Raw genomic sequence first — 21,373 nt, 5'->3', positions numbered from 1 at the left:
TTAAAAAGAACTAACAGTGTTGAGATGATGACTAAAAATGCACCACTTTTTAAACAAAAAGGACTATTAGTGCACCAGTTGAAACAATATGTATTATTTTGTGTCTAAAGTAAAGATAATGTATGATTTTGGGCCTCTACTCTGTTATGCATGTGTAGTGTAGTTTCTTATTTGGGGCGTTTTAGTGATGTTTGAAATTTAGGATAGTCATAGTGTAATGCATGTGCCTTGTAGGTTCTTATTCGTGATGTTTTGGTGACGTTTGAGATTTCAAATAGACAGTTCATAGTGCTTTGTAGGTTCTTATTCGTAGTGTTTTGGTGATGTTTGAGATTTCAAATAGACAGTTCATATTATTACTTTGTGGGTGTCTTGTTTCTTTTATTATCTAATGGTGTGCTACCTCACTTTGTTCTTGTTATACTATTATCTGTCATGAGCCAAAGGTTTACCAAAAACTTCTTTACTTCATCTGAGGTAGTGGTCTGAACTGTGTACATTGCCCTCCGCAAACCTCACTTTATGAAAATACATTAGATATGTTGTAAACAAAAGATGATATATCAAAATATCATCCGAATCTTATGATCTCAAACATGTTATATAAAATTTTGAAACTAAAGAACTACTAAATATACAAAGTGATGCTCGTTTAGAAACAAACTAAAAAGGAAAATAAGTTGCATAAATTGAAGTAATTGTTATCATAGGTTGTTCAGAATCAGAATAAGTCTTAGGAAAATTCAGTTACAAACTTAATAGGATTAAACAACAAACATTAGGTGATGAAATCTTTTCATCAACCACTTCTCTTGCATGTTTTTTTCTCTTCCAAGCAAAGTATGTATACCGTCTACCAACATACAAGTAGGTAGAATCTACCCAATTGATTTCCTAATCGCCATGACAGTTCATCGATATACTCATCAATGGCATAAAAGACCTTCCAAGAAGAGAAACGCGAAAAATGGAAAACATGGGGGTGGACAAGATGAAAGTACAGGTACAAAAAATAACACGCGCTTTACAACTGTACAAAATCCCCCGAGCACCACTCCTTGTACCTACATTACAAGAGCAACCACTTTTATAGACAAGAGACCGCGACTCTCTGTCCAAGTTGAGGTGATTGACATCTTCCTATCATTTCTTTGTGTATGTCAAGTAAGGGTCTTGAGCAATAGTCAAAACATCTGGCCTCTCTGCTTGATCATACGTTAAACAACGACGAATAAACTCCTGCCCAAACAAATAGAAAAGAGTGAATCAACAAAACCAGTGATCTAAGAATCAGTGGCAGGAAGAAAACACAATCCTAACAGGTCCTAGTAAATACTGGTGGAATGTTACTTATCTTGTACATTGCTTAATCAAATTTTGTTTCATCGACCAGCTAGTAAGCCCAAGTGTCGTGGCCTAGAGTAACCACATGGGACACGAGAGTTAAGTTAACGTCTCTTGTACATTTCTTGATTGAATTTTGTTTCATTAACCAGCTAGTATGCTAAGTGTCATGGCATATTCTAGGCTAAGTGGTTCGCCTAGAGTAGTTATATTGGACACGACAGTTAAGTTCCAGTATCCTGATTCCAAATCTTGATATGTTATACATATTTCTGGTCATGGCATGTCTGGACTACTGTCATGCTAGCAATATAGTAGTCGATATTTCTGGTCATGGCATGTCTGGACTACTGTCATGCTAGCAATATAGTAGTCGATGCGGATTGAGATAAAGCATGGATCAAATGACCTAAAAGATAGGCAAACCATTGATTGGTTAATACACTATCTTAAATTAGGTACAAGATATCGACTGCACATTAGTAGAAATAACAGTATTAACTGACTTTGAGGGCCTCCGGTTTCTCTTGATAATGCTCACAAATAAAAAGTAAAATAGGGACAATTGATCAAATCGTTGTCGGCTAAGAAACGTAGTCAGATATGGACAGGAAAAAACTCACCTTTGCCTCATTAGAGACGGCTGGTCTTGTAGGAAACTCAACCTTTCTTGCTTTAATAATAGTGTCCTCCCTTAATATTCTCTCTTGTGTTTGGTCGTGTCCAAAGGGGCGCTTACCAAACAGCATTTGGTACAACAAAATACCAGCTGACCAGACATCAACCTAGTTACATAAATATAAGTCATGAGTTTAGTTCATAAACAAATAACTGTTCATTCGTCGTGGACTTATAAGACAATATGCATCAATTGAGATGCAGACACTGTATTAAGTCCAAGATCTTTAGAAACAAGAACTTAAGAAAATGTTGTGTACACCTGGTTGACAGTGGAGTACTAGTTAACATTTACCAACAAATGAAAGCAGAGCAGGAGGCCTCACCCTTGAGGATATAAGAGGTGTCTTGCTTAGCTCAAAGCATTCAGGAGGTAGATACCTGAAGAAACGATCCAACCAGAAATAATGGACCTTAGTAATAGTTTATGAAGGCAAGAGATGACAGAAAAAGTAAGTTCAGAACTAGTGCACCTCAGTAAAAAACATACGAGACCAGTGTGACAGCAAAATCTACCACTCACCAGTACGTTCCAGCTCCCTGGGACGTGAGCTCCATACCTTGGGATCCAACATCATCCTCCACTATCTTGCTTAGGCCAAAATCAGTGACTTTAGCAACGCCAAGCTCATCAAATAGAACATTCCCTGGCTTCAGATCATAATGGATAATCCTCTGCGACTTTTTATTTAAGTAAATAAGGCCTTGAAAAATCTGCACAATGATGATTCTTGCTTCCCTTTCTGGCAACACGGGTGTTGCTTTTAGAACTGCATCAAGGTCTTTTCCTGCAGACAAATATATTTGTGACCAATATGAGAGGGAACAGTAATATACCTCATTGCAATGAGCATACTAGTAATTGTACTATATTGATTTATGCAACAAAGAGGAGAGTAAACACACCACTACAGTACTCCAAGACCGTGCAAAATGTGTTATGATCTATCTCAAAAATTTCCAAGAGCCGCACAATGTGATGGTGCACCAAAGACTTGTGGATGTTGTACTCCCTAATTGCATGTCGCATATAACTTCGCTTCTTCTCTTCGCTCCACTGAGCATTTAGTCCATGTAGCTTACATGCAACATATCTATGATCTACTAAGTCAAAAGCCTGCCAGAATTTTGCATTTGAAGTGAATGGAAGGATGTTTTCCTCAGTATATTAATACAAAAAAAGAGGTCTACATTGCCAATTGGTGAATAAAAATGTAATTAACACCCACTTCCAGATTCCTACCTTATACACCTCACTAAATCCTCCTTTTCCGAGAAGGTTTAAGAGGGCATATCGGTGGTTCAAAATCTGAAAATTGTTAAAACGAGATCCATCTTCATCACGTATGCGTTTCATTTCACGAATCAGCCTTCCTTTCTCTAGTTCATACCGGTCTCTCTCACGCATTATCATATCTTCCTCCTAACGAAAATTAATATGATGGTGTGAGAGAATATTTTAGCAAGCAGCACCATAAATGACAAAGAACTGACATGCGAAAAAATATTCAGAAAAGGAAGAGAACAGTTACTCGTTTGATGCTAGCTAAGCGGGATTTGTAGATTTCATCCTGAATGAGAGAATCTTCTTCCTGCAAACCTCCCTCCACATCTCCTCCATCACTTTTATCTGCAATGGTAGGGTAAACTTATTGCGAGTAACCTTTCATATTTCAAGAAACATAGTTTGGACAATCAAAGAAATTGAAAAATCAAATCAACAGCTATTCCTGCTGAAATAATGACAAACAGTCATGAACAAGAAGCCAACATGGAAGTCATTTTAATAAAAAGTTATTTCCAAGCTGATAGGACTTGCGCAACTATACTAAGACAAAATCTTCAATAAATGCTGCTGAAATCACTCTTTTTTAAAAAAATTCAAAAATGGGCTTGGAGCTGAAGCCTCAAGCAAGAGACGAATATAGATTAAATATGGTGTGCTTAAACCTCCAGCTTTATTGTCATGCCATCTGACAAGACAATAGTGAACTTGAAAATCTCCCAACTTGAGTTAGACCTTTGGAATGTCATGCAACCATTTTGACGAAGAGCAGATTCGAGTCCAAAAAATATAATAATATTTTATTATGGATTTGTGCCATTACTAAAAACAAACCGGTTAAGACATTTTTTGGGACAAAATCCACTCATTCACCAAAATAACACCAGATTTCAATCCAAGAGAAGGAAACATGAGAAAGTACATGTATTCAAAGGGAAAACTTCACCTGGTTGTCGTTTCTTCAGCAATTTACGCTGCCGTTCAATAGCTTCTTTCGTTTCTAATAAGTTCCTCTGCAAAAAACAAAAGGATCCATTAACAATAACACCTATTGGATCTAGGATATAAGCAATGTTTAGCAGTTTACCTAATATGGAGACACCAGACACTAAATAGCACACAGGATCAGCTCATATTGGGTTTATTGGCACATTCAGATTGAAAATAATCTAACTGGAAGTTATAGACTCATAAATTTCCAAAGTTACTTCGCCTGCCCTCCTTTTTATACGTAAAATGAACTCTTTCCTTGACGAACAACTCTTGTGTGTCCACGGATCCAGGCAAAAATAAACTAGTACCACTTCATCTTACTTATTAGTGGAGTGATGTGTTCAGCTTAACCCTTCATCATATTTAAACTATCATTTAATTCTTCACTGAACTCTTACATTCTCAATATACTGATTTTTTCTAAATCAATTCTCTTCTTTTATGTGGGCATGGTTGTTAGGACATAAGCTGAAGCTCTATTGTACTTTACAAGCTAAATGGACAGGCAGTGACTATGTCCGATGTCGGTATATAGATATATTAGTATCCATATAATGGAACTGCAAAACAAGCACTCTCTTGCCAGACCACCAAAATACAGAACATACAAGTTGAGCATTGAGGTCCTTTAGTGCTTGCCCATCTTCCCAGGCCTCAGATATAATGGTCCCAGCTCTGCAATTAACCAAAGAACAGAAAGGAATCAGTAGTCATAAAAATGAAGAGGTTCAAAATATGATATTTGATAACATGGAAAATAAATTGATACTTAGAGGATGGGCATACAGCTCATTATTGTTAATCTAGAGTTTTATTACTATACCTATTATATAGTTATCAGTTATCACCAACAAAATCACAGCAATCAATCAAGCAATTAACTACACGTAATCCTTAGTTGGGGGATCGGGTATATGAATCCTAGGTATCCATTTTGCTCTATTCAGACCCATTTCATTCTCAGCACTAGAAAAATTGTACTTTGACACTATGTTGCTCGGACTCGGCAGTTTTGCTGCCGAACCCGTCTCGACACGAGACTGGGGCGGGTGCGGACACTTCTGCCGTCTCCGATTCGGTCAAATGATTTCGGACTCGTTAACCAAATTTAAGAAGAAATTTGAGGGGAAAAATTGGATAGGCCGGCGACTTACCTGAAAAGATTCCGAACGACTACTCCGGCGAACTGTAAGGTTCACAAATAGAAACAACGTGCCTTGTTGACATGCTAATGATCGATGACGATTGGGTGGGAATACAGTAACTATTTCTCGGCGACGGCGACGGCGACGGCGACGGGACAGCGTCGGCGAGGCGTAAGTATTTCTAGGCGTTGGTGTTGTGTTGGTTCACCAGTTTTATTTATTTTTAAAATTATGTTATATATTTTTAAAAAATAACCAATACAGTAGTTTTGGTTTTAGGAAGGGTTTTTTTAGGTCGATCGAGTACATCTGTACATGCGTTCTTGTGTTTTTAATTTTTTATAGTTAAATTTTTTTATGATATAAAAATAATTTATATCAATATTTGGTAGAAAGTTTCTAATATTAATATTATTCCTAATTGAAAAGAAAATTAAAGACAAAAGTAACTAAAAATAGTAAATTAACTAAAATAAATCCTAATCCCTATATTTATAATATAACTCTATATTTATAATATTTAATTTTTTTTAGCCGAATCCCTGCACCCGTATCCACACTCGGATTCGCACCCCCGAATCTTAAAATTTATATTTTGACGAATCTGACTCCCAGATCCGCACCCGTCTCAGATACCCACACCGGAGTCCGAGCAACTTAGCTTTGACATACCAAGATTTACTAAAGCTAAAGATTATCTAACTCTCACACTTATCCTTAAATGGACTTACAAGTCACTAACTAAAATATGAATTACCTAGAAGGCCACGCCTAATGTAAGCGTAATAACTAGACCTTACTCCAAAATAAGTTGTCATTAACCATATGGATCTTTTGCTTAGTATTCTATTTGTGAGCATGTTGGCATCTATAAGATTGTAGGTGTGAGAAAATATAAGAGAAATATTATTGAATAGTTGTAACTACATTATTACATTGAGGCCCTATTTATAGACAATACATTCCAATCCTTTTCCTAATAGGACACTACATTAAAATCCTTTTCCAAGTAGGATTTTATATGTTATTCCTATTCCTACTCATATTCTAACACTACCCCTCAAGCTGGTGCATAGAAGACATATGTACCAAGCTTGTTATGGATGTAACTAATATGAGAATCGGTGAGGGACTTGGTGAAGATATCTGCAAGAAAACTGATAAGGACTGCTTTGAACGTCTAGAAGACCTCAATTGAAATGGAACAAACTGAAAAAGTGATCCGAAAAGTAGTAAACATTGTCGTAAAGTTGATGTGTCGCTGGAAAATTGCCGAAAACTGATATAAAATATACGGGTCATCTCGAAATCAAGAGACGAGTATCTTGAACATGAAAGTCACCGAAAACTTAGCCGAAACATGCTCACACGCCGGATTATTAGATTTGATGGCTGAAAAGTGACTATAATCTGAATAAAAAAAAGGTATATGGGTAGGGTTGGAATGATGACACGACCCTACTGAAAAAGAGAAATAGGTATAGGGTCGGAATGGCGGCACGACCCTATTGAGAAATAGAAATTATATGAGTAGGGTCGTAATGACGGCACGATCCTACTGGAAAAGAGAAATTATATAGGCAGGGTCGGAATGATGGCACGCCCTACTAAAAAAGATATGAGGAGTCACGAAAAGACATACAGAACTATGTAAATTAAATCTGAGGAGTCACCAGAAAGATGCATGATTCTATGCAACTCAGATATGAGACAGTAGTCCGGAAAAATGCTCGGTGCTACGCAAATCAGATATGAGAAAATAGTTACCAAAAAGAAGTACGGTGCTAAGAAAAATAGATATGAAAAAGTAGTCACAGACAGATGTATGGTGCTACGCAAAGATATGAGAAAATAGTCACTAGAAAGATACACAGTGAGCCAGTAACCCAACTTTTGCTAACATAATCATTGGCCAGACGGGCGGCATATATGGATTATAGCCGCCCGCCGGCAGCGGAAACTCTTTGATTCTTTACCAAGATCGTGGAAGCTCTGATACCATGTGAGAAAATATAAGAGAAAAATATTATTGAATTGTTGTAACTACATTATTACATTGAGGCCCTATTTATAGAGAATATATTGCAATCCTTTTCCTAATAGGACACTACATTACAATCCTTTTCCAAGTAGGATTTTATATGTTATTCCGATTCCTACTCATATTCTAACAGTAGGTTCTCTAAGAAAACTTCCCTCTAGGTGATTTTAGGTATGTTTCATCATTTCATGTTACCTTCAATCATTATTGTGCTGCACCTAAGGACCAACGAGCATACAACTATATGTTGGTGCATTAGTTTTAGAAGGAATGGCTTTAACTGGGAATACCTAGAGTGGCTCTTATATTGGATGATTTGGAGAAAGCGGCTTTAAATGTCAAGACACCCGACAGTTTTTTCTGGATATGGAAAGATTGGAATTTTCTCAGTTAATTCATGCTACAAAATAATTAACTGTGAGGGTAACAGCCCTTTTAGTTGTCCATGCAAGAACTTATTGAAGTCAAAGACTCCTTGCGAAGTTGTTGCTTTATGGGGTTGGCTACTCATGAGGCGTGCCTGACACAAAGCAGTCTACAGAAGAGAAGTTTGTCATTATACAGTAGGTGCTTTGTGTGTAACAATGAATGGAAAAATTGCAACTATCTGTTTCTAGACTGCTCTGTGGCTAGTCAGATGTGGTCACTGCTTTTTAACAACTTCAAAATTGCAACTATCTGTTTCTAGACTGCTCTGTGGCTAGTCAGATGCGGTCACTGCTTTTTAACAAATTCAAAATACCATTTACCATGCCTCAGTCAGTGAGAGAGCTACTGACCAGCGGAGTATTGAAGGAATAAGGGTAGAAGGTGAGTAGGTATTCTTCAATTTTATTACTACTGTTGTTTCTTTTACTTTGGTTATCTTGACTAAATACTTTTCTTTGTTTTAGTATTTTCATCATAACTTTTTTACTCCCCTGTATCATTTCAAACCTGTTTTGGAAAAGCTTTTCTTGAGCCTAGGGTCTATCGGACACAACCTCTGTACCTCATACAAGGTAAGGGTAAAGTTGCATAACCCCCACCCTCCGCAGACCCCACTTACCGGATGACACTGGTATGTTGTTTTTGAAGGAAACCTGCAAGGAAGAGACGGAAAACAATACCAGCTAGTGTTTTCTGGGTTTTGTGGAAAGAAAGAAATGCAAGATGTTTCAAAGGAAAAACTGATAACTTGCAGAAGACTGAATATAGTTGCTCATCACTTTTGACTTTTCCATGTAATCTTCAGCATTTCATAGACTTGCTACAGGGACAGGAACTTGTATAGAAGGAATCCTTTCTTTTTGTTTTTATATAGGAGGATCAATAACTATGTTAATTGTACTAGCAAGTAGCACCAACTTAGTGCTAGACTATTTTTCCTTTCAATACAATCACTAGTTTAAAAAAAGGGGATGGACAAACAAGACTTCCTCTCTTTTAACCTCTATGGGTGATTACTTGCTGCTGCCAAGATATGATCAATCTCATTTTGTCCAATCTTGTACATCCATCTAAACATTCATATTTAAAATTTCATCATGTTGAACCTTAGATGTCCAACATTTACTCCCTTTTGGATATCACTTCTGAAGCACACTTCAGCCATGTTATTTTCATGCCCTTTTTTCATTTTGATAAGTAATCAGCCTTCTCTTGTTTCTATCTACATTTGCATCTATTATGCCATCTTCTTACAAGACGGAGCTTAGGTATCTACATCTTTTGCATTTAGACATCACAATCTCATCAAATTTCACCTCACCATTATTCCTCTTTATGGAAGCTAAAATATTTTCTCCAACTTCTACTTCTCCTAAAACATCACTATCTAGAATGCTTATCCAGAGTCCCAAACATAAATTTACTCTCTAGTTTTGCCAGTAACTCAGTTCTATATAAAAATAATATGCACCATGGAATCCATCACCATACTATTATTACACGAACAGCAACAAAGCCTCACTTCCAAGCTAATTGGGACTGACTATATGTACAATATTTAGCTTATCCATGAGCAAGATAAACAAATGTCAACTAAAGAGAGGCATAGCTTCTTTGCGGTGAAGAAATTGAGACAGTCAGTCATCTATTTTCACATTGCAGGATAGCTGATCAGCTAGGGGAGATATTCACTAATCTCTGAGGCATAGCTTGGACAATGCCTATTAAGATTACTGAAGTTCGTTTTAGCTGGGAGGAGATTGGGAGGATTGTCCCAGCTTGTATCCGGAAGACAATCTGGAAAGAGAGGAACTCTAGATGTTTTGAGGACAGTACCAACTCACTACAAAAGATCAAACTGATTAGACGTTTTTGTTTTTGGTGCAAACAGATTTACATATAAGATACTGTTTCAACCATAGAAATCCAAGGATCATGTTAAGATTTTCAGTACAACCAATGTACTGTTATGAATTATGATATACACAACTGTTATTATTTTAAAAAAGAAAAAACTGACTTAAGAGAGATACTCAGTGTAAACACACAACTATGGGAACTCGTTGCACTTTCTCAAACTCGTGATGCTCCTTCTCATCTGTTGAACTTACTTTATTTACTAGACCACGCAGCAAAGTGCTCGCTCTAAATAAAACCTTGATAGGAATGATACCTGATTACTCCTACATTGCCCAGTCTCAAAGATTCCTGGCGCACTTTCATTCGTGCCTCTTGTCTCTCGGCTTTTGAAACAGATATTAGCAATTCCGACATTATTTTCGTTCTCTGCAGACAAAAAATAAAAAAAATGAACCAGTGCCATGAGGGAACACCAATAAACAGGAATAACATTAACCATTTTTCTTCAACTTGGTATTTTTACCTGCTTGTTGACACGAGATCATTGCAGACACAATGGGACACAGCTAAGAGGAAATTTATAGGTCTAACAAAGCAGAATTTGACAGCAATAATTTTGACAGGAAAGCCAAATGGTGATGTTCGCACAACTTGCATGAGATAGTAAATATGTCCACAAATGGACCAGCAAAAACAAACATTTTTAGATTTAACAAAGCCAAGTTTGGAAAACAATATTTTGCTAGGAAAATGTAATAGCAATGGGTGTCAAAATTTGATTTGGCAACAAGCACAATGATGTAGCCAGTCAGTGGCACAAATATTTCTTTGGTCATGTGGGTCGCAAAGGTAACCTCAGAAACCAAATAATTTCTTGCACAATCAGTATCGATTATTTCTAGGGCAGACACAAAACTTGATCAATGAAAAGAAGAAAGTAACAGAAGGAGCACACCTTTGGCTTAGTCTGCAGCTCGTAATCTTTAAGATCCTTCAGTTCCTGTTCAAAGTGTGCAATGCAACGCCAAATCAACTTTCACAGACAAGTAATATACAGATTACAATTTAGGGACTGTAATTCAATAAATAATGATTTCTGAGTTATTTGAATTTGTTAACAGATTTTTGGTCCTCGATAGGTGATGTTTCAAACAACCAAGAAAGTATATGTGTTTTCCAACTTTAACTTTTGTCCAATAAATGGCCTGGACAACTTCCTAAGAAGTCTTTCGACAACAACAATAACAACAACAAACCCAGTGTATTCCCACAAAATGGGGTCTGGGAAAAAGAAATCTTTCGATACTTCTTAATTAATGTTGAGGAGAGAGAAAGGGTAATTTTGTCAAATAACCCTCTTAATTAATGTTATTAACTTGCTCATTTAATAGGTAAGACTAGATGGAGTAACAAATTTCATGTTCCTCCAATAAACATAATGTTTTTATTTCAAACACCTTTTTATAACTTCAAAATTAATATTATTAAAAATAATTGAAAACATGCAAGTGTAGCAAAAGATGGTTAACCAAACAGGTACCAGATTATGGCAAATTTTAGGCCTTTATGTGTCCTTACACATGTATTTACTAATACATATATTTTATTCGATATTTTTAGTATAAAATGATACAGGAATTACTTTATAACTGATGTTGTTAAAGAAAATACAAAACAAGGAACGAAAAACACCAGACTGTTAATACATCATCCAATATCGAGATTATTTCCAGTAATTTGGGTAACCAACAAAAAGTTTTACCTTTTCTAGCTGTTGACACCGATGTTGATAATCCGTCGCCTCTTGACGAGATTTCTTAAGCTCTTCCTCCAAAGCCACAACTTTTGCCCGTAAAGAAGTGATTTCCTCCTAATGTCAAGGGCATTCCACATCATTTTGATTAGTTAGAATTCATAAATAATAGCAAAGAGTGACCGGATAAAAATTCATGATTTGTGAACCATTTTTATGGCATAAATTCCATCAGATAGAAATTGCAAGTATGGAAGAAATCTGAAAACTATAACTAAAGCCGTACTTCTGATGCAGTCTGTCCATTGTGCCCAAGTTGCTCTTTAGGCAAACCATCCTGCAACTACAACAAGCAAAAATGATAGTGTTAGTCCACCAACAGACTACCGCCAATCTATGCATTCTATCATCCTTTTCATTGTCAAGTTACAAAATATGCATCTGTTACCTTTCCTAATCAACTTCACATAGGGAATTACAATCTATTTGGATTTGATACCTTCTAAAAAACAGATTGATTTTCACAATTAAGTATTAGGGCTTTTGGGGTTGCAGTGGATTTTAATTATTATATGCTCCACCACTGCTTCGTAGAAACGCGCACACACAACAATCTTGTAATATTTCTTTCACAAACTCTATTCAGAAGCTCAGGACATTTTTTCTTTGGCCAGAGAAGAATATAAAGATCCTCATACAAGACTATATAAGATTATAAATGACCACATTCGTCAGAAATCCCAAGTAGCATGGACTGAGGATAAAATTCGAGAACGTTGCTTGAGATGGTTTGGACATGTCCTGCCTCAACCTAAAGACGCATTGGTCCACAGGTATGAAACTATGGAAAAAGGCGTTAAAAGGGGATGGGGTGGACCTAAAACCCCATAGAGTGAAGTTGTCTTGAAAGACCTATAAATCCTTCATATCAGTGCAAACTAAACTAAAGATAGGACACAATATAAGAAGAAGATCCACATAGGATGATGGTACAAAATGAGCTTAATGAAGAAGTGGGAATACATATAGCCGACCCCAACTTGTTTGGATCTGAGAGGTGGTTGTTGTTACCATAGGGAAGGATATACAGCAAAACAAATATACCTGGAGTAGGAACGAAGCATTCATAACAATTAAGCAACACATTTTTTTTATCAAGTAATAGTTTTCATATTAATAGGGAATTAAGCAACACATTATAACTAGGGAAGCCTACATAAGCAAACTCAACTGCATCACTGTGGATTAAGACACTACATGTAGAAGAAGCACAATCCTGGGTCAAAAGAACCTAAATGACAAGATGCTGTTCAGAATCTCACAAGTCATTGCTAGTGTCCTACATAACTTTTTTTGAGTCAAAAAAAAAGAAGGAAAAATCATTTTGCTTAATTACTTATGTAGCGTCCTACATAACTACACAGCAGGGAAAGCTATACAAGGATAACCAATCGTTTCTAGAAGACTTTATCCAGTTCAATCCAACCCAAACATCAAGCATAATTATGAATGCCTGATAAGTGCCAAAAAAGGAGAAGGAAAAAGAGTAGGTGAAAGACAAATCTATAAAGCATTAACTGGTATCTTAGTCTTCCCTTTTGCAGAAGATATGACAAATATACAGTTACTCGGCCGTGAATTTAAGATTACTATCAATGTGCAAGCTTTTTCCATTACCTTGACAAAAAGTGCAATACTCATCACCAGGAAAGGGGCCAACACAAGATGGTACACAACTTTAAGAGATCAAGCAAGATTTTACACAAATGGGGTATCCTACACATACTCGGTTAGATAATTAATAAAAGTAAAGGATGGGATAAATCATCTATAGAACCTTAGCAAGAATACATGGTAACTCTAGTCACATATTGGGAGAAGGAAGCCTTTCCAAGGTGTTTGCATTGCAAACAGCAAACAAAGATACACCTTGGATTGACACATCAAATACTAGAATAACACCTAAAGATACAAGTGATGACAATACTACTACAACCAGAATAGAAAGTGGGGAAGTAAACAATAGTTCCCTTTTCTTTTTGGTTAAGCTTATGGATTAAATAGTCTCTTGGATCAGACTGCACCAGATCAGTCTTCTACTTAACCAGATGTGACAAATATGCAGGAACCAGGTGTGAACTTAAGTTTATTGTACAATGTACCAGTTTTTCACATAACCTTAACAGTACTGCAATATTCAACACCAGGAAAGGGTCTCCAAACAAACAAGATGGTAACAATTTTATTATGAAAGATCCTATACATATGAGTTATCCTACTCATACTTTCTTAGACGATTAACACAAGGAAAATGTGGGATAAATCAGCTAGAGTAACCTTTGCCTGAAATTCCGGATAATTTTGTTCCTCATTTGGTGGAACTTGGAAGGTGGTGTTACCAAGATGTTTGCATTCAAACAACAAACAATAATACACCTTGGCCATTATATATTAGAAAAAAACTTGGAGATAGGAGGGATTACAAAACTAAGACAACCAGAATAGAACATGAGGGAGTTGCCCATACCTTTTTCTGGAGGGGGATGGGGTAAGATTTAGCAAAACTATATTAGAAGGTAATCAAGGGAGTATCACCCATGTACAAAATAGAGCACAAATATGCTGAAACAAGAGTAACTAAGGTATAAAGGAAGACATAAGAAAATAGGAAACATGTTACAACAATGAAAACTCAATTAATTTCAACCTGTAGAATGTGTCAACTAACAGCATCAGTCCGATTTTTACCATTGTAAATGTACAATAACGAAATGAACAGTATAAATTATTAGCCCTAATATAAATATTTAGCTTAAACAATTCAGAGTTGACATTGATAAAGCAAGAGGTTCTGTTGTCTTGTTTGTTATGTGTCAATTTTGGATAAAAGTTCGCCAGTATTTTTCAAACGTATCCTTTCAAAAGCTCAATCATTACTGAATCATGCATCTTAAAACAGACGTCAAATCATTCCAGAAAAACTCACCTTCTTGTAAGAGTTCTCGAACTGACCATTTGGCACAGGAACAGGTTGTAACCTGGTCGGATCACTAACTCGGGAACCACGCCCTCTACCAGAATTAGTTTGTCCCCTACTACGGCTTTGTTTTCGTCTATTCACATCTGAACCCACTTTGGTTGTTTCTGTATTCTCTACTGTCTTTTTCACTGTATCAGCTGTTGTCTAGAAAAGTATTTAGTTCAGCATTAGCATATACATTCTTCCAGACGGGTAAGCGGAAAACACACACTAAGAAAAAATGGCTAGAAAATGGATAGTTGTAAAAGAGAGTATACAGAAATTAGAATGCCTCACACCTAAAGGGACTGGCCAAGAAGAACAAGAAAGTTATGTACAAAACATAGCAAACACACATAAGATATACCTCCACATGTTCAATGGAAGATGAGCTGTTGTCTTCTTCAAGTTTGCGCCGCTTCTGAGTGTTTGCTAGTATGAGATATTCCACTCCATTCTGGTAGAGGAAAGGAGAAATGTCAGGGACGAAAATGAAAACTTATGCTTTAAGAGCAAAAAATTGGAGAACGACTTGCAGCACTGGAAACTAAATGCAAATTTGTAATCAGTAGCTTGAACAATGCATATTGAGTAATTAGTTCTTCCGGATCATATCCAGTTTTGTCAAAGACGCGCTTAAGCCCAGAAGCGAGGCTCAAACCATGTTGAGCGTTTCTCCTCGGCTCCACGCCTAATTGCACTTCAGTGCCGTCATTAAGGCTCTAAGACACTTTTTTTTCTAGTGAATAAGCATTTCCCGGAGAGGCAACACTAAACAATTTGTATTTCACTATAAAAAATTCAATTTCTCCGTCCATATATTTGTTATGTACTTTTCTAGTTGCACCTTTTTTCATTTAAGCCACGCTTTGTTTGTGCTTAAAGCCCCAACGGACCTAGAGCTTTTTGCTTTTTGCTTTCAATAACACTGATCATGTTAAGGAATACTTGTTATTATACCACAGAAAAAATCTGGCTTATTAAAGTAAATCTCAAATTCATTCCAAGATTGCAGATATTTGGATCCAGATTTCCCATTTTTAAGTATAGGGGAAAAACTCATGCAATGCACTTCCATAATCAACCTGAGGTGTCTTTAATTAAAATGCTGAGGTCACAAACTATTAGGTTCTGACAACTCAAAAATATTCCTGTTCGGAGTTATAGGAACGGGGTTTGAAAGAAACTTTAGTAGATGTAGACTGGTTAAAGTTTGAATCCTACAAGATACAAAGCTTTGAAAGGAAGACCTTAGCGCATTAATGGCATCGAATAAGTTCTTTTAAAGATTCCAGACAATTAAAGGCCAGAAACCATTAACATTTGCTATTAATGAGTTGTAGATTTTTCCTGCAGGAATTTAGCTTGAATAAAAAGAGACACGATGGAAATAAGGCGTGCATAAGAAACCGATATACTAAATACATCGAATCCTATTTAGTATACATTGGAATACTTAGGTATTCGTCCATACTTTTCAAATGCATAGAACAAAATTGTGAAGAACACGACAAGATCAGTAGCAGCCCTTTTTTAGTGGCACAATAAGCAGAGTAGGATGGTATATACCAGCTATGCGATACGGACATAAAGTGGTAATGATATAGCCCCGGGCTTTACTACAAGTGGCAAAGGTTGAGGACATAAAGTGATAATGATATAAAAGATTTTTCACTGTTAATATTATTTTAGTTATCCATTATGATAAGTACTTACCTTCTTTTCCAAGTAATCCATTTCTTGTTTTTACAAATTCTATCAAAATTTCCGTAATGATATAAAAGATTTTTCACTGTTAATATTATTTTAGTTATCCATTATGATAAGTACTTACCTTCTTTTCCAAGTAATCCATTTCTTGTTTTTACAAATTCTATCAAAATTTCCGTAATTCCTGTAGTAAGTGCTGATCGTGTCAATGTAGTAGTTTGGCTAAAAGATGTTTTCGTTCTAACAAACTTTGTGAGAGGTCCATCCTACGTACAATTTTAATATATTGAAACTAGCTGAATTATTCACAAATCATTAATGCTCCATATTGGTTTGAGAGAGTTTTATAATGCTTAGTTGTGTGGACTCTTCACTTTCAATGCCTCATCCGTGTCGGATTCTCCCAAAATACACTATTTTTGGAGAATCCGAAATGCACTCGTTGACATTTTTGAAGAGTCAAAGCAACATAGTTATTACAATGTAAACTTCAAGGATAATGTGTTGGAGTTTCATCTTCTACAAGTTGAAACTCCATGACTATGTCGTGGAGAGGTACCATAGGTAAAATGATGTGCAAATTTTAATCTCGCACGTGGTATCTCGAGGATTTTGTCCTAGAGTCATGGTGATTAGCAAAAATCTGGAGTTTAAACTAATAGAGATTGAAACTAATAGATCTCTAGGTCCTCTACAGTTATTATTATTGTGAATTTCTAGTTACCAAACGCACTTGGTGCGCTTGACTTTCTTCAAAATTCTTTTTTAACCAAGTGTTCAAATGACACTGTTTGGGGTATTCTAACTCAGTAGTACTTCAGAGATGCACAGGTGAACCATGCTTGCAAATGTACCTATCTACATGGAACCCCGAACGAAAATAAACTAGTAAGGAAGGTAATTAACTAGACAGATATATATAGAACTCAAATTAAGTTACATACAAGGATACCATTTATGAGATTTTGCAGCATTTAGCAAATTAAGTACTTCATAAGAGAAAAACAGCAATAGGAATAGCATTTCTCCATAGCTAAGATACACAAACTAAATGTAAAGAACAAGCTGAATTTCACAAACTCACATCATCATCATCTGAATCACTAAATGCAGCAGGCTCAGCAACATTCTCAGCAGCTCCAAACATAGCTGGAGCAGGCCAAGAATTACCCTGTGATGTAGCAGATGAACCTTTCCCCACCATTCTTGCCTCGAGTTTCGCCATCTTAGCAGGCAAAGATTGGTCAGATTGGTTAGAAGAATTCGATGCAAAATGAATGACCACATCATCAGACATTCTTAAAACTGTCCCAAAAAGCAACCAAAACAATATCTGAATAACCCAAACTTCAAGAAACCTAAAACAACATCAAAAATAACAAACTTGGGTGTTTCTTTGATAATTTGAGGAGATTCTAAGACTCCACTTTAGTCAAAAACAGCTAATAGAATCAAGAAAACAACAGTATCAGACAAATGAAAGTGACCCAAAAGTAACTAAGAAAATATCTGAATGACCCAAAAGTTCAAGAAACCTAAAACAACATTAAAAAAGTAAACTTGGGTGTCTTTTTGATAATTTGAAGCAATTTTAAGACACCCCTTTTAGTCAAAAAGAGCTATAAAAGCCAAGAAAACAGCAGTATCAGACAAATGAGACCATCTACAAGTGACCCAAAAGATCCAAGAAACCTAAAACAACATTAAAAAAGTAAACATGGTTGTCTTTCTGATAATTTGAAACAATTCTTAAACTCCCCTTTTAGTCCAAAGAGCTGTAAAAACCACAAAAACAGCAGAATCAGACAAAACGAATGTGACCCAAAAGTAGACAAGACAAAATTTGAATGACCCAAAACTTCAAGAAACCTAAAACAACATTAAAAATGTAAACTTTAGTGTCTTTTTAATGATTTAAAGCAATTCTAAGACACCCCTTTCAGTCAAAAAGAGTAGTAAAATCAAGAAAAAATTCAACCCTTTTGGACAGTGAAGAGATTTAGGGTTAAAATGGAAAATGGGGAAGAATCAAAGAGAGGGAAAGTAGTACTAAAGAAGAGTTATTGAGAGGGGGGAGATTTTTGAAATCTAAGTAGTGTGGACTTTTTGGGAAGAGCAAAGGAAAGAAAATTTCATTAATGATTTTAGATTTGGTCGTATTGTTTTGTATCTAAAAGAAAATGAAAAACTAGAATTGGGGCTTATGAGGGAAATGGAAATAGGGGAAAGCTTTTTGGAGAAGCCAAAGTGTCACTACACAAGTTGATACTTTTTTTTCAATTAGAAAGTGGAGCAAAGATGTTTGTTTCACATATTGTAAAAATAAAACAAAGATTAGATTAGTCCCTCAAGTTTGTGGATGGTTTGAAATTATTCTTGTATTTTAATCGCAAGCATAAATAGTCCACTATGTTTTTAAATGTGTACGCTTTTGGTTCAAAAAGTAGTATAGTTTTAGCAAGGGATGGTTACTGATATATGTCACTAGGTGATCTAGTTTAAAAGATATGGCCGAAGTATACATTCATATGCACTCAATCGTATGTGGTAGGTATATATATGTATGTTATATGTATATTATGCGTAACTGTGTATATTGTAGTAGCGGTATGTATATTGTATGTATATTATGTATAATAATATATGCAAGGGATGGTTACTGATATATGTCATTAGGCCATCTAGTTTACCAGATATGGCCGAAGTAAATATTATATATGTACTCAATCGTATGTGATATGTATATATATGTATGTTATATGCTTATCATGTGTAAATATGTGTATATTGTATGTAGCGGTATGTATATTATATGTATATTATGTATAATAATATATGCACATGAGTATAAGGTAAACATTATATTTACATTGTGTACGTATTTTGTAAACAAGATGGGCTGTAATTATGTCTATTATTAAAGGGTTATTCTCAAATATAGACCCAAATTAGGGCGACTTTTAAATTTTAGCCCCAAATAAAAAAGCTTTGTTAAAATAGCCTTTACTTGTTAATTCATATTCTTTTGGACGAAAATACCCTCCTGCAAAATATTCTCGGTTAAATCTCTTTCTTCCTCTCTTTCTTCCAAATTCCAGAATCAACCTCCAAAATATTGTTGTTAAATCTCTTTCTTCCAAATTCGATAATCGACTTTCAAACATTTGCAAAATCGACTTTAGCCATAAGGTTTCTTCAGGTATGAATTTCATCATCAAAATTCATTATGGTAATTTTAGATTATTGATGCATTGTGGTAATTTTAGCTCGTTATATAATTAGCATATTGATTTGATTTTGGGGAGGTGAACGTAAGCTGAAATTGGGATATGCTGTTATTGTAGTAACATATTTACCATTGAGGAATTCCATCGAACAGGTTGTGGGGAGTTTGTTATTGCGCTTATAATTGTGTTTGAGTAGTTGTAGGGGTGGTCTTGGAGGAAAATACATCGTTAATATGGGAGGTAACGTTGATCGCAACATATTTTGGGAAGGCCAAACGTATAAGGTCAAGGTGATACAAGAAATTAGTTCCAAGTATTTCAAACTAGTGGTATAATTAGCATTAGAAGAAGATGAGAAATTGTGTCAAACAGGTTGTGGGGAGTTTGTTATTCCGATTATAATTGTGTTTGAGTAGTTACGAGGGTTTGGTCTTAGAGGAAAAGGCTGTGTTTTCCATCTCGGATGAATTCAACCTATGTTTTAGAGATTAAAGAAGCACTAACTTGTTGATTCTAAGAGAGAGCACCTTAGCTATTAGCTTGTATAACATAGAGCAATAGACAATGGATTTAAACTCTCTAATGGTAGCAGGATTTGGCACCTTAAGTAACAAGGTTACTATTAAACAACTTTTCAGTGTTAAAAAAAATTCTTCATTGTTGAACACGCATCATATCTAATCTGTCATCTTTTGTTAACTGCAGTAGTATTGGTTAGTGCACACTCCATTAAAGATTGGTAAAAAGTAATAATCTCATACTTAAAATCCTCAGGATCAGCCAATTTAACACTATTTAAATAAATAAGCTCCACTATCTGCTTCTTGTTACTTTTTTTCTTTCATAACTACACTAAAATACATAGGGTTTGAATCACCTAGCTTATACACAAAGTTCTGAATTTTTATTGTACCATGCTCTCTTCAATATTGCTCTACTTCTCAATAATAGTTAGTACATCATTCTTTTTCAAGGCCATACTATTAGAGTATTGAGTTGATAAACTATGTTGTATCACTTGCAACCTATCTCTGAAGTAAACAACCCGCTCAGAATCACCCCTATAATGTGTGTTATTCAGTAGTTTCAAGTGCGATTTTAGCATCTTCAGATTCTGCCATACATTTCAAGTTATGCCCCATGGGCAAGAGTTGATACTACCTTAGTCTGTAATGATTTGGCAGATGATCTATAACTCTTTTCCCAAAGGCAAGACTGAGACAGTTATCCCCTATGGGCAAGAGTTGACACTGTCATAGTCTATAATGATTTGACATATGACCTATAACTTTTGCCCTAGAGGCAAAACTTTGACAGTTATACCCCATGGGCAATAGTTGACTATGGCTTACTCTTTAATGATACTTGTTGAAGATATATATTCTAAATTAAATTGTTACTAATCTTTTGTTGTTTCATTTTTCACAAGGGTTGTGCTTGGAATGGATGGAAAAGAAATAAGTATTGAGCAATACAATATGGGACAATCAATTGAAAATATCGATAGAAATAATGAGTTAATGGTTATTGAACAAACATTGGAGGTTGCAATAGCTGAAGAAATGGGGCAGCCATCCAAGATTAAGAGGGTACGACAAAAAAAGAAGAGGATACTTGATGTCGAGACTACTCTTTTGAGACATAATGCCTCTTTGAATGAGGTAAATGTCAAGCCGATCTTCATTGACAAACAAAATATGATGACGTGCATGTCAAACATTGCAATTACATACAACATCCAATTTAAGGTTATCAAATCAAGCATAGCAATATATTTACTACGATGTTTGGACGACAACTACGTGTGGCGGTTTCATGCCTCGAAGATTGTCGATTCTTTGCTCTTTCAGGTTACTATATATGAAAAAGTTCACAGTTGCTCGATTGAT

At 35.6% G+C, this 21,373-nt stretch overlaps 1 protein-coding gene across 2 annotated transcripts; it reads right to left on the bottom strand.

The window, feature by feature from the left end:
• Window positions 1-664: 664 nt before the first annotated feature.
• LOC107847939 (serine/threonine-protein kinase TOUSLED) lies at window positions 665-18,539 on the bottom strand. 2 transcript variants are annotated; one of them, XM_016692556.2, is made up of 16 exons: window positions 17,342-18,539; window positions 14,915-15,004; window positions 14,515-14,712; window positions 11,815-11,871; window positions 11,538-11,645; window positions 10,731-10,775; window positions 10,089-10,201; window positions 4,909-4,975; window positions 4,254-4,320; window positions 3,555-3,652; window positions 3,266-3,445; window positions 2,929-3,139; window positions 2,546-2,810; window positions 2,349-2,403; window positions 1,968-2,129; window positions 665-1,239 (listed from the first exon to the last, which is right to left on the bottom strand). In XM_016692556.2, the coding sequence occupies exons 1-16, from the start codon at window positions 17,552-17,554 to the stop codon at window positions 1,144-1,146; spliced, it is 2,025 nt and encodes a 674-aa protein (XP_016548042.2). In that variant the 5' UTR covers window positions 17,555-18,539; the 3' UTR covers window positions 665-1,143. The 2 variants fall into 2 exon arrangements, with proteins under 2 accessions (XP_016548042.2, XP_016548043.2); XM_016692557.2 differs by having other exon boundaries at window positions 11,815-11,865.
• Window positions 18,540-21,373: the final 2,834 nt, after the last annotated feature.

This window comes from Capsicum annuum, chromosome 11, assembly GCF_002878395.1.
Source record: "Capsicum annuum cultivar UCD-10X-F1 chromosome 11, UCD10Xv1.1, whole genome shotgun sequence".
Lineage (NCBI taxonomy): Eukaryota > Viridiplantae > Streptophyta > Magnoliopsida > Solanales > Solanaceae > Capsicum > Capsicum annuum.
Note: the sequence above shows the minus strand (reverse complement) of the source record. Positions and strands in the feature narration are given on the sequence as shown.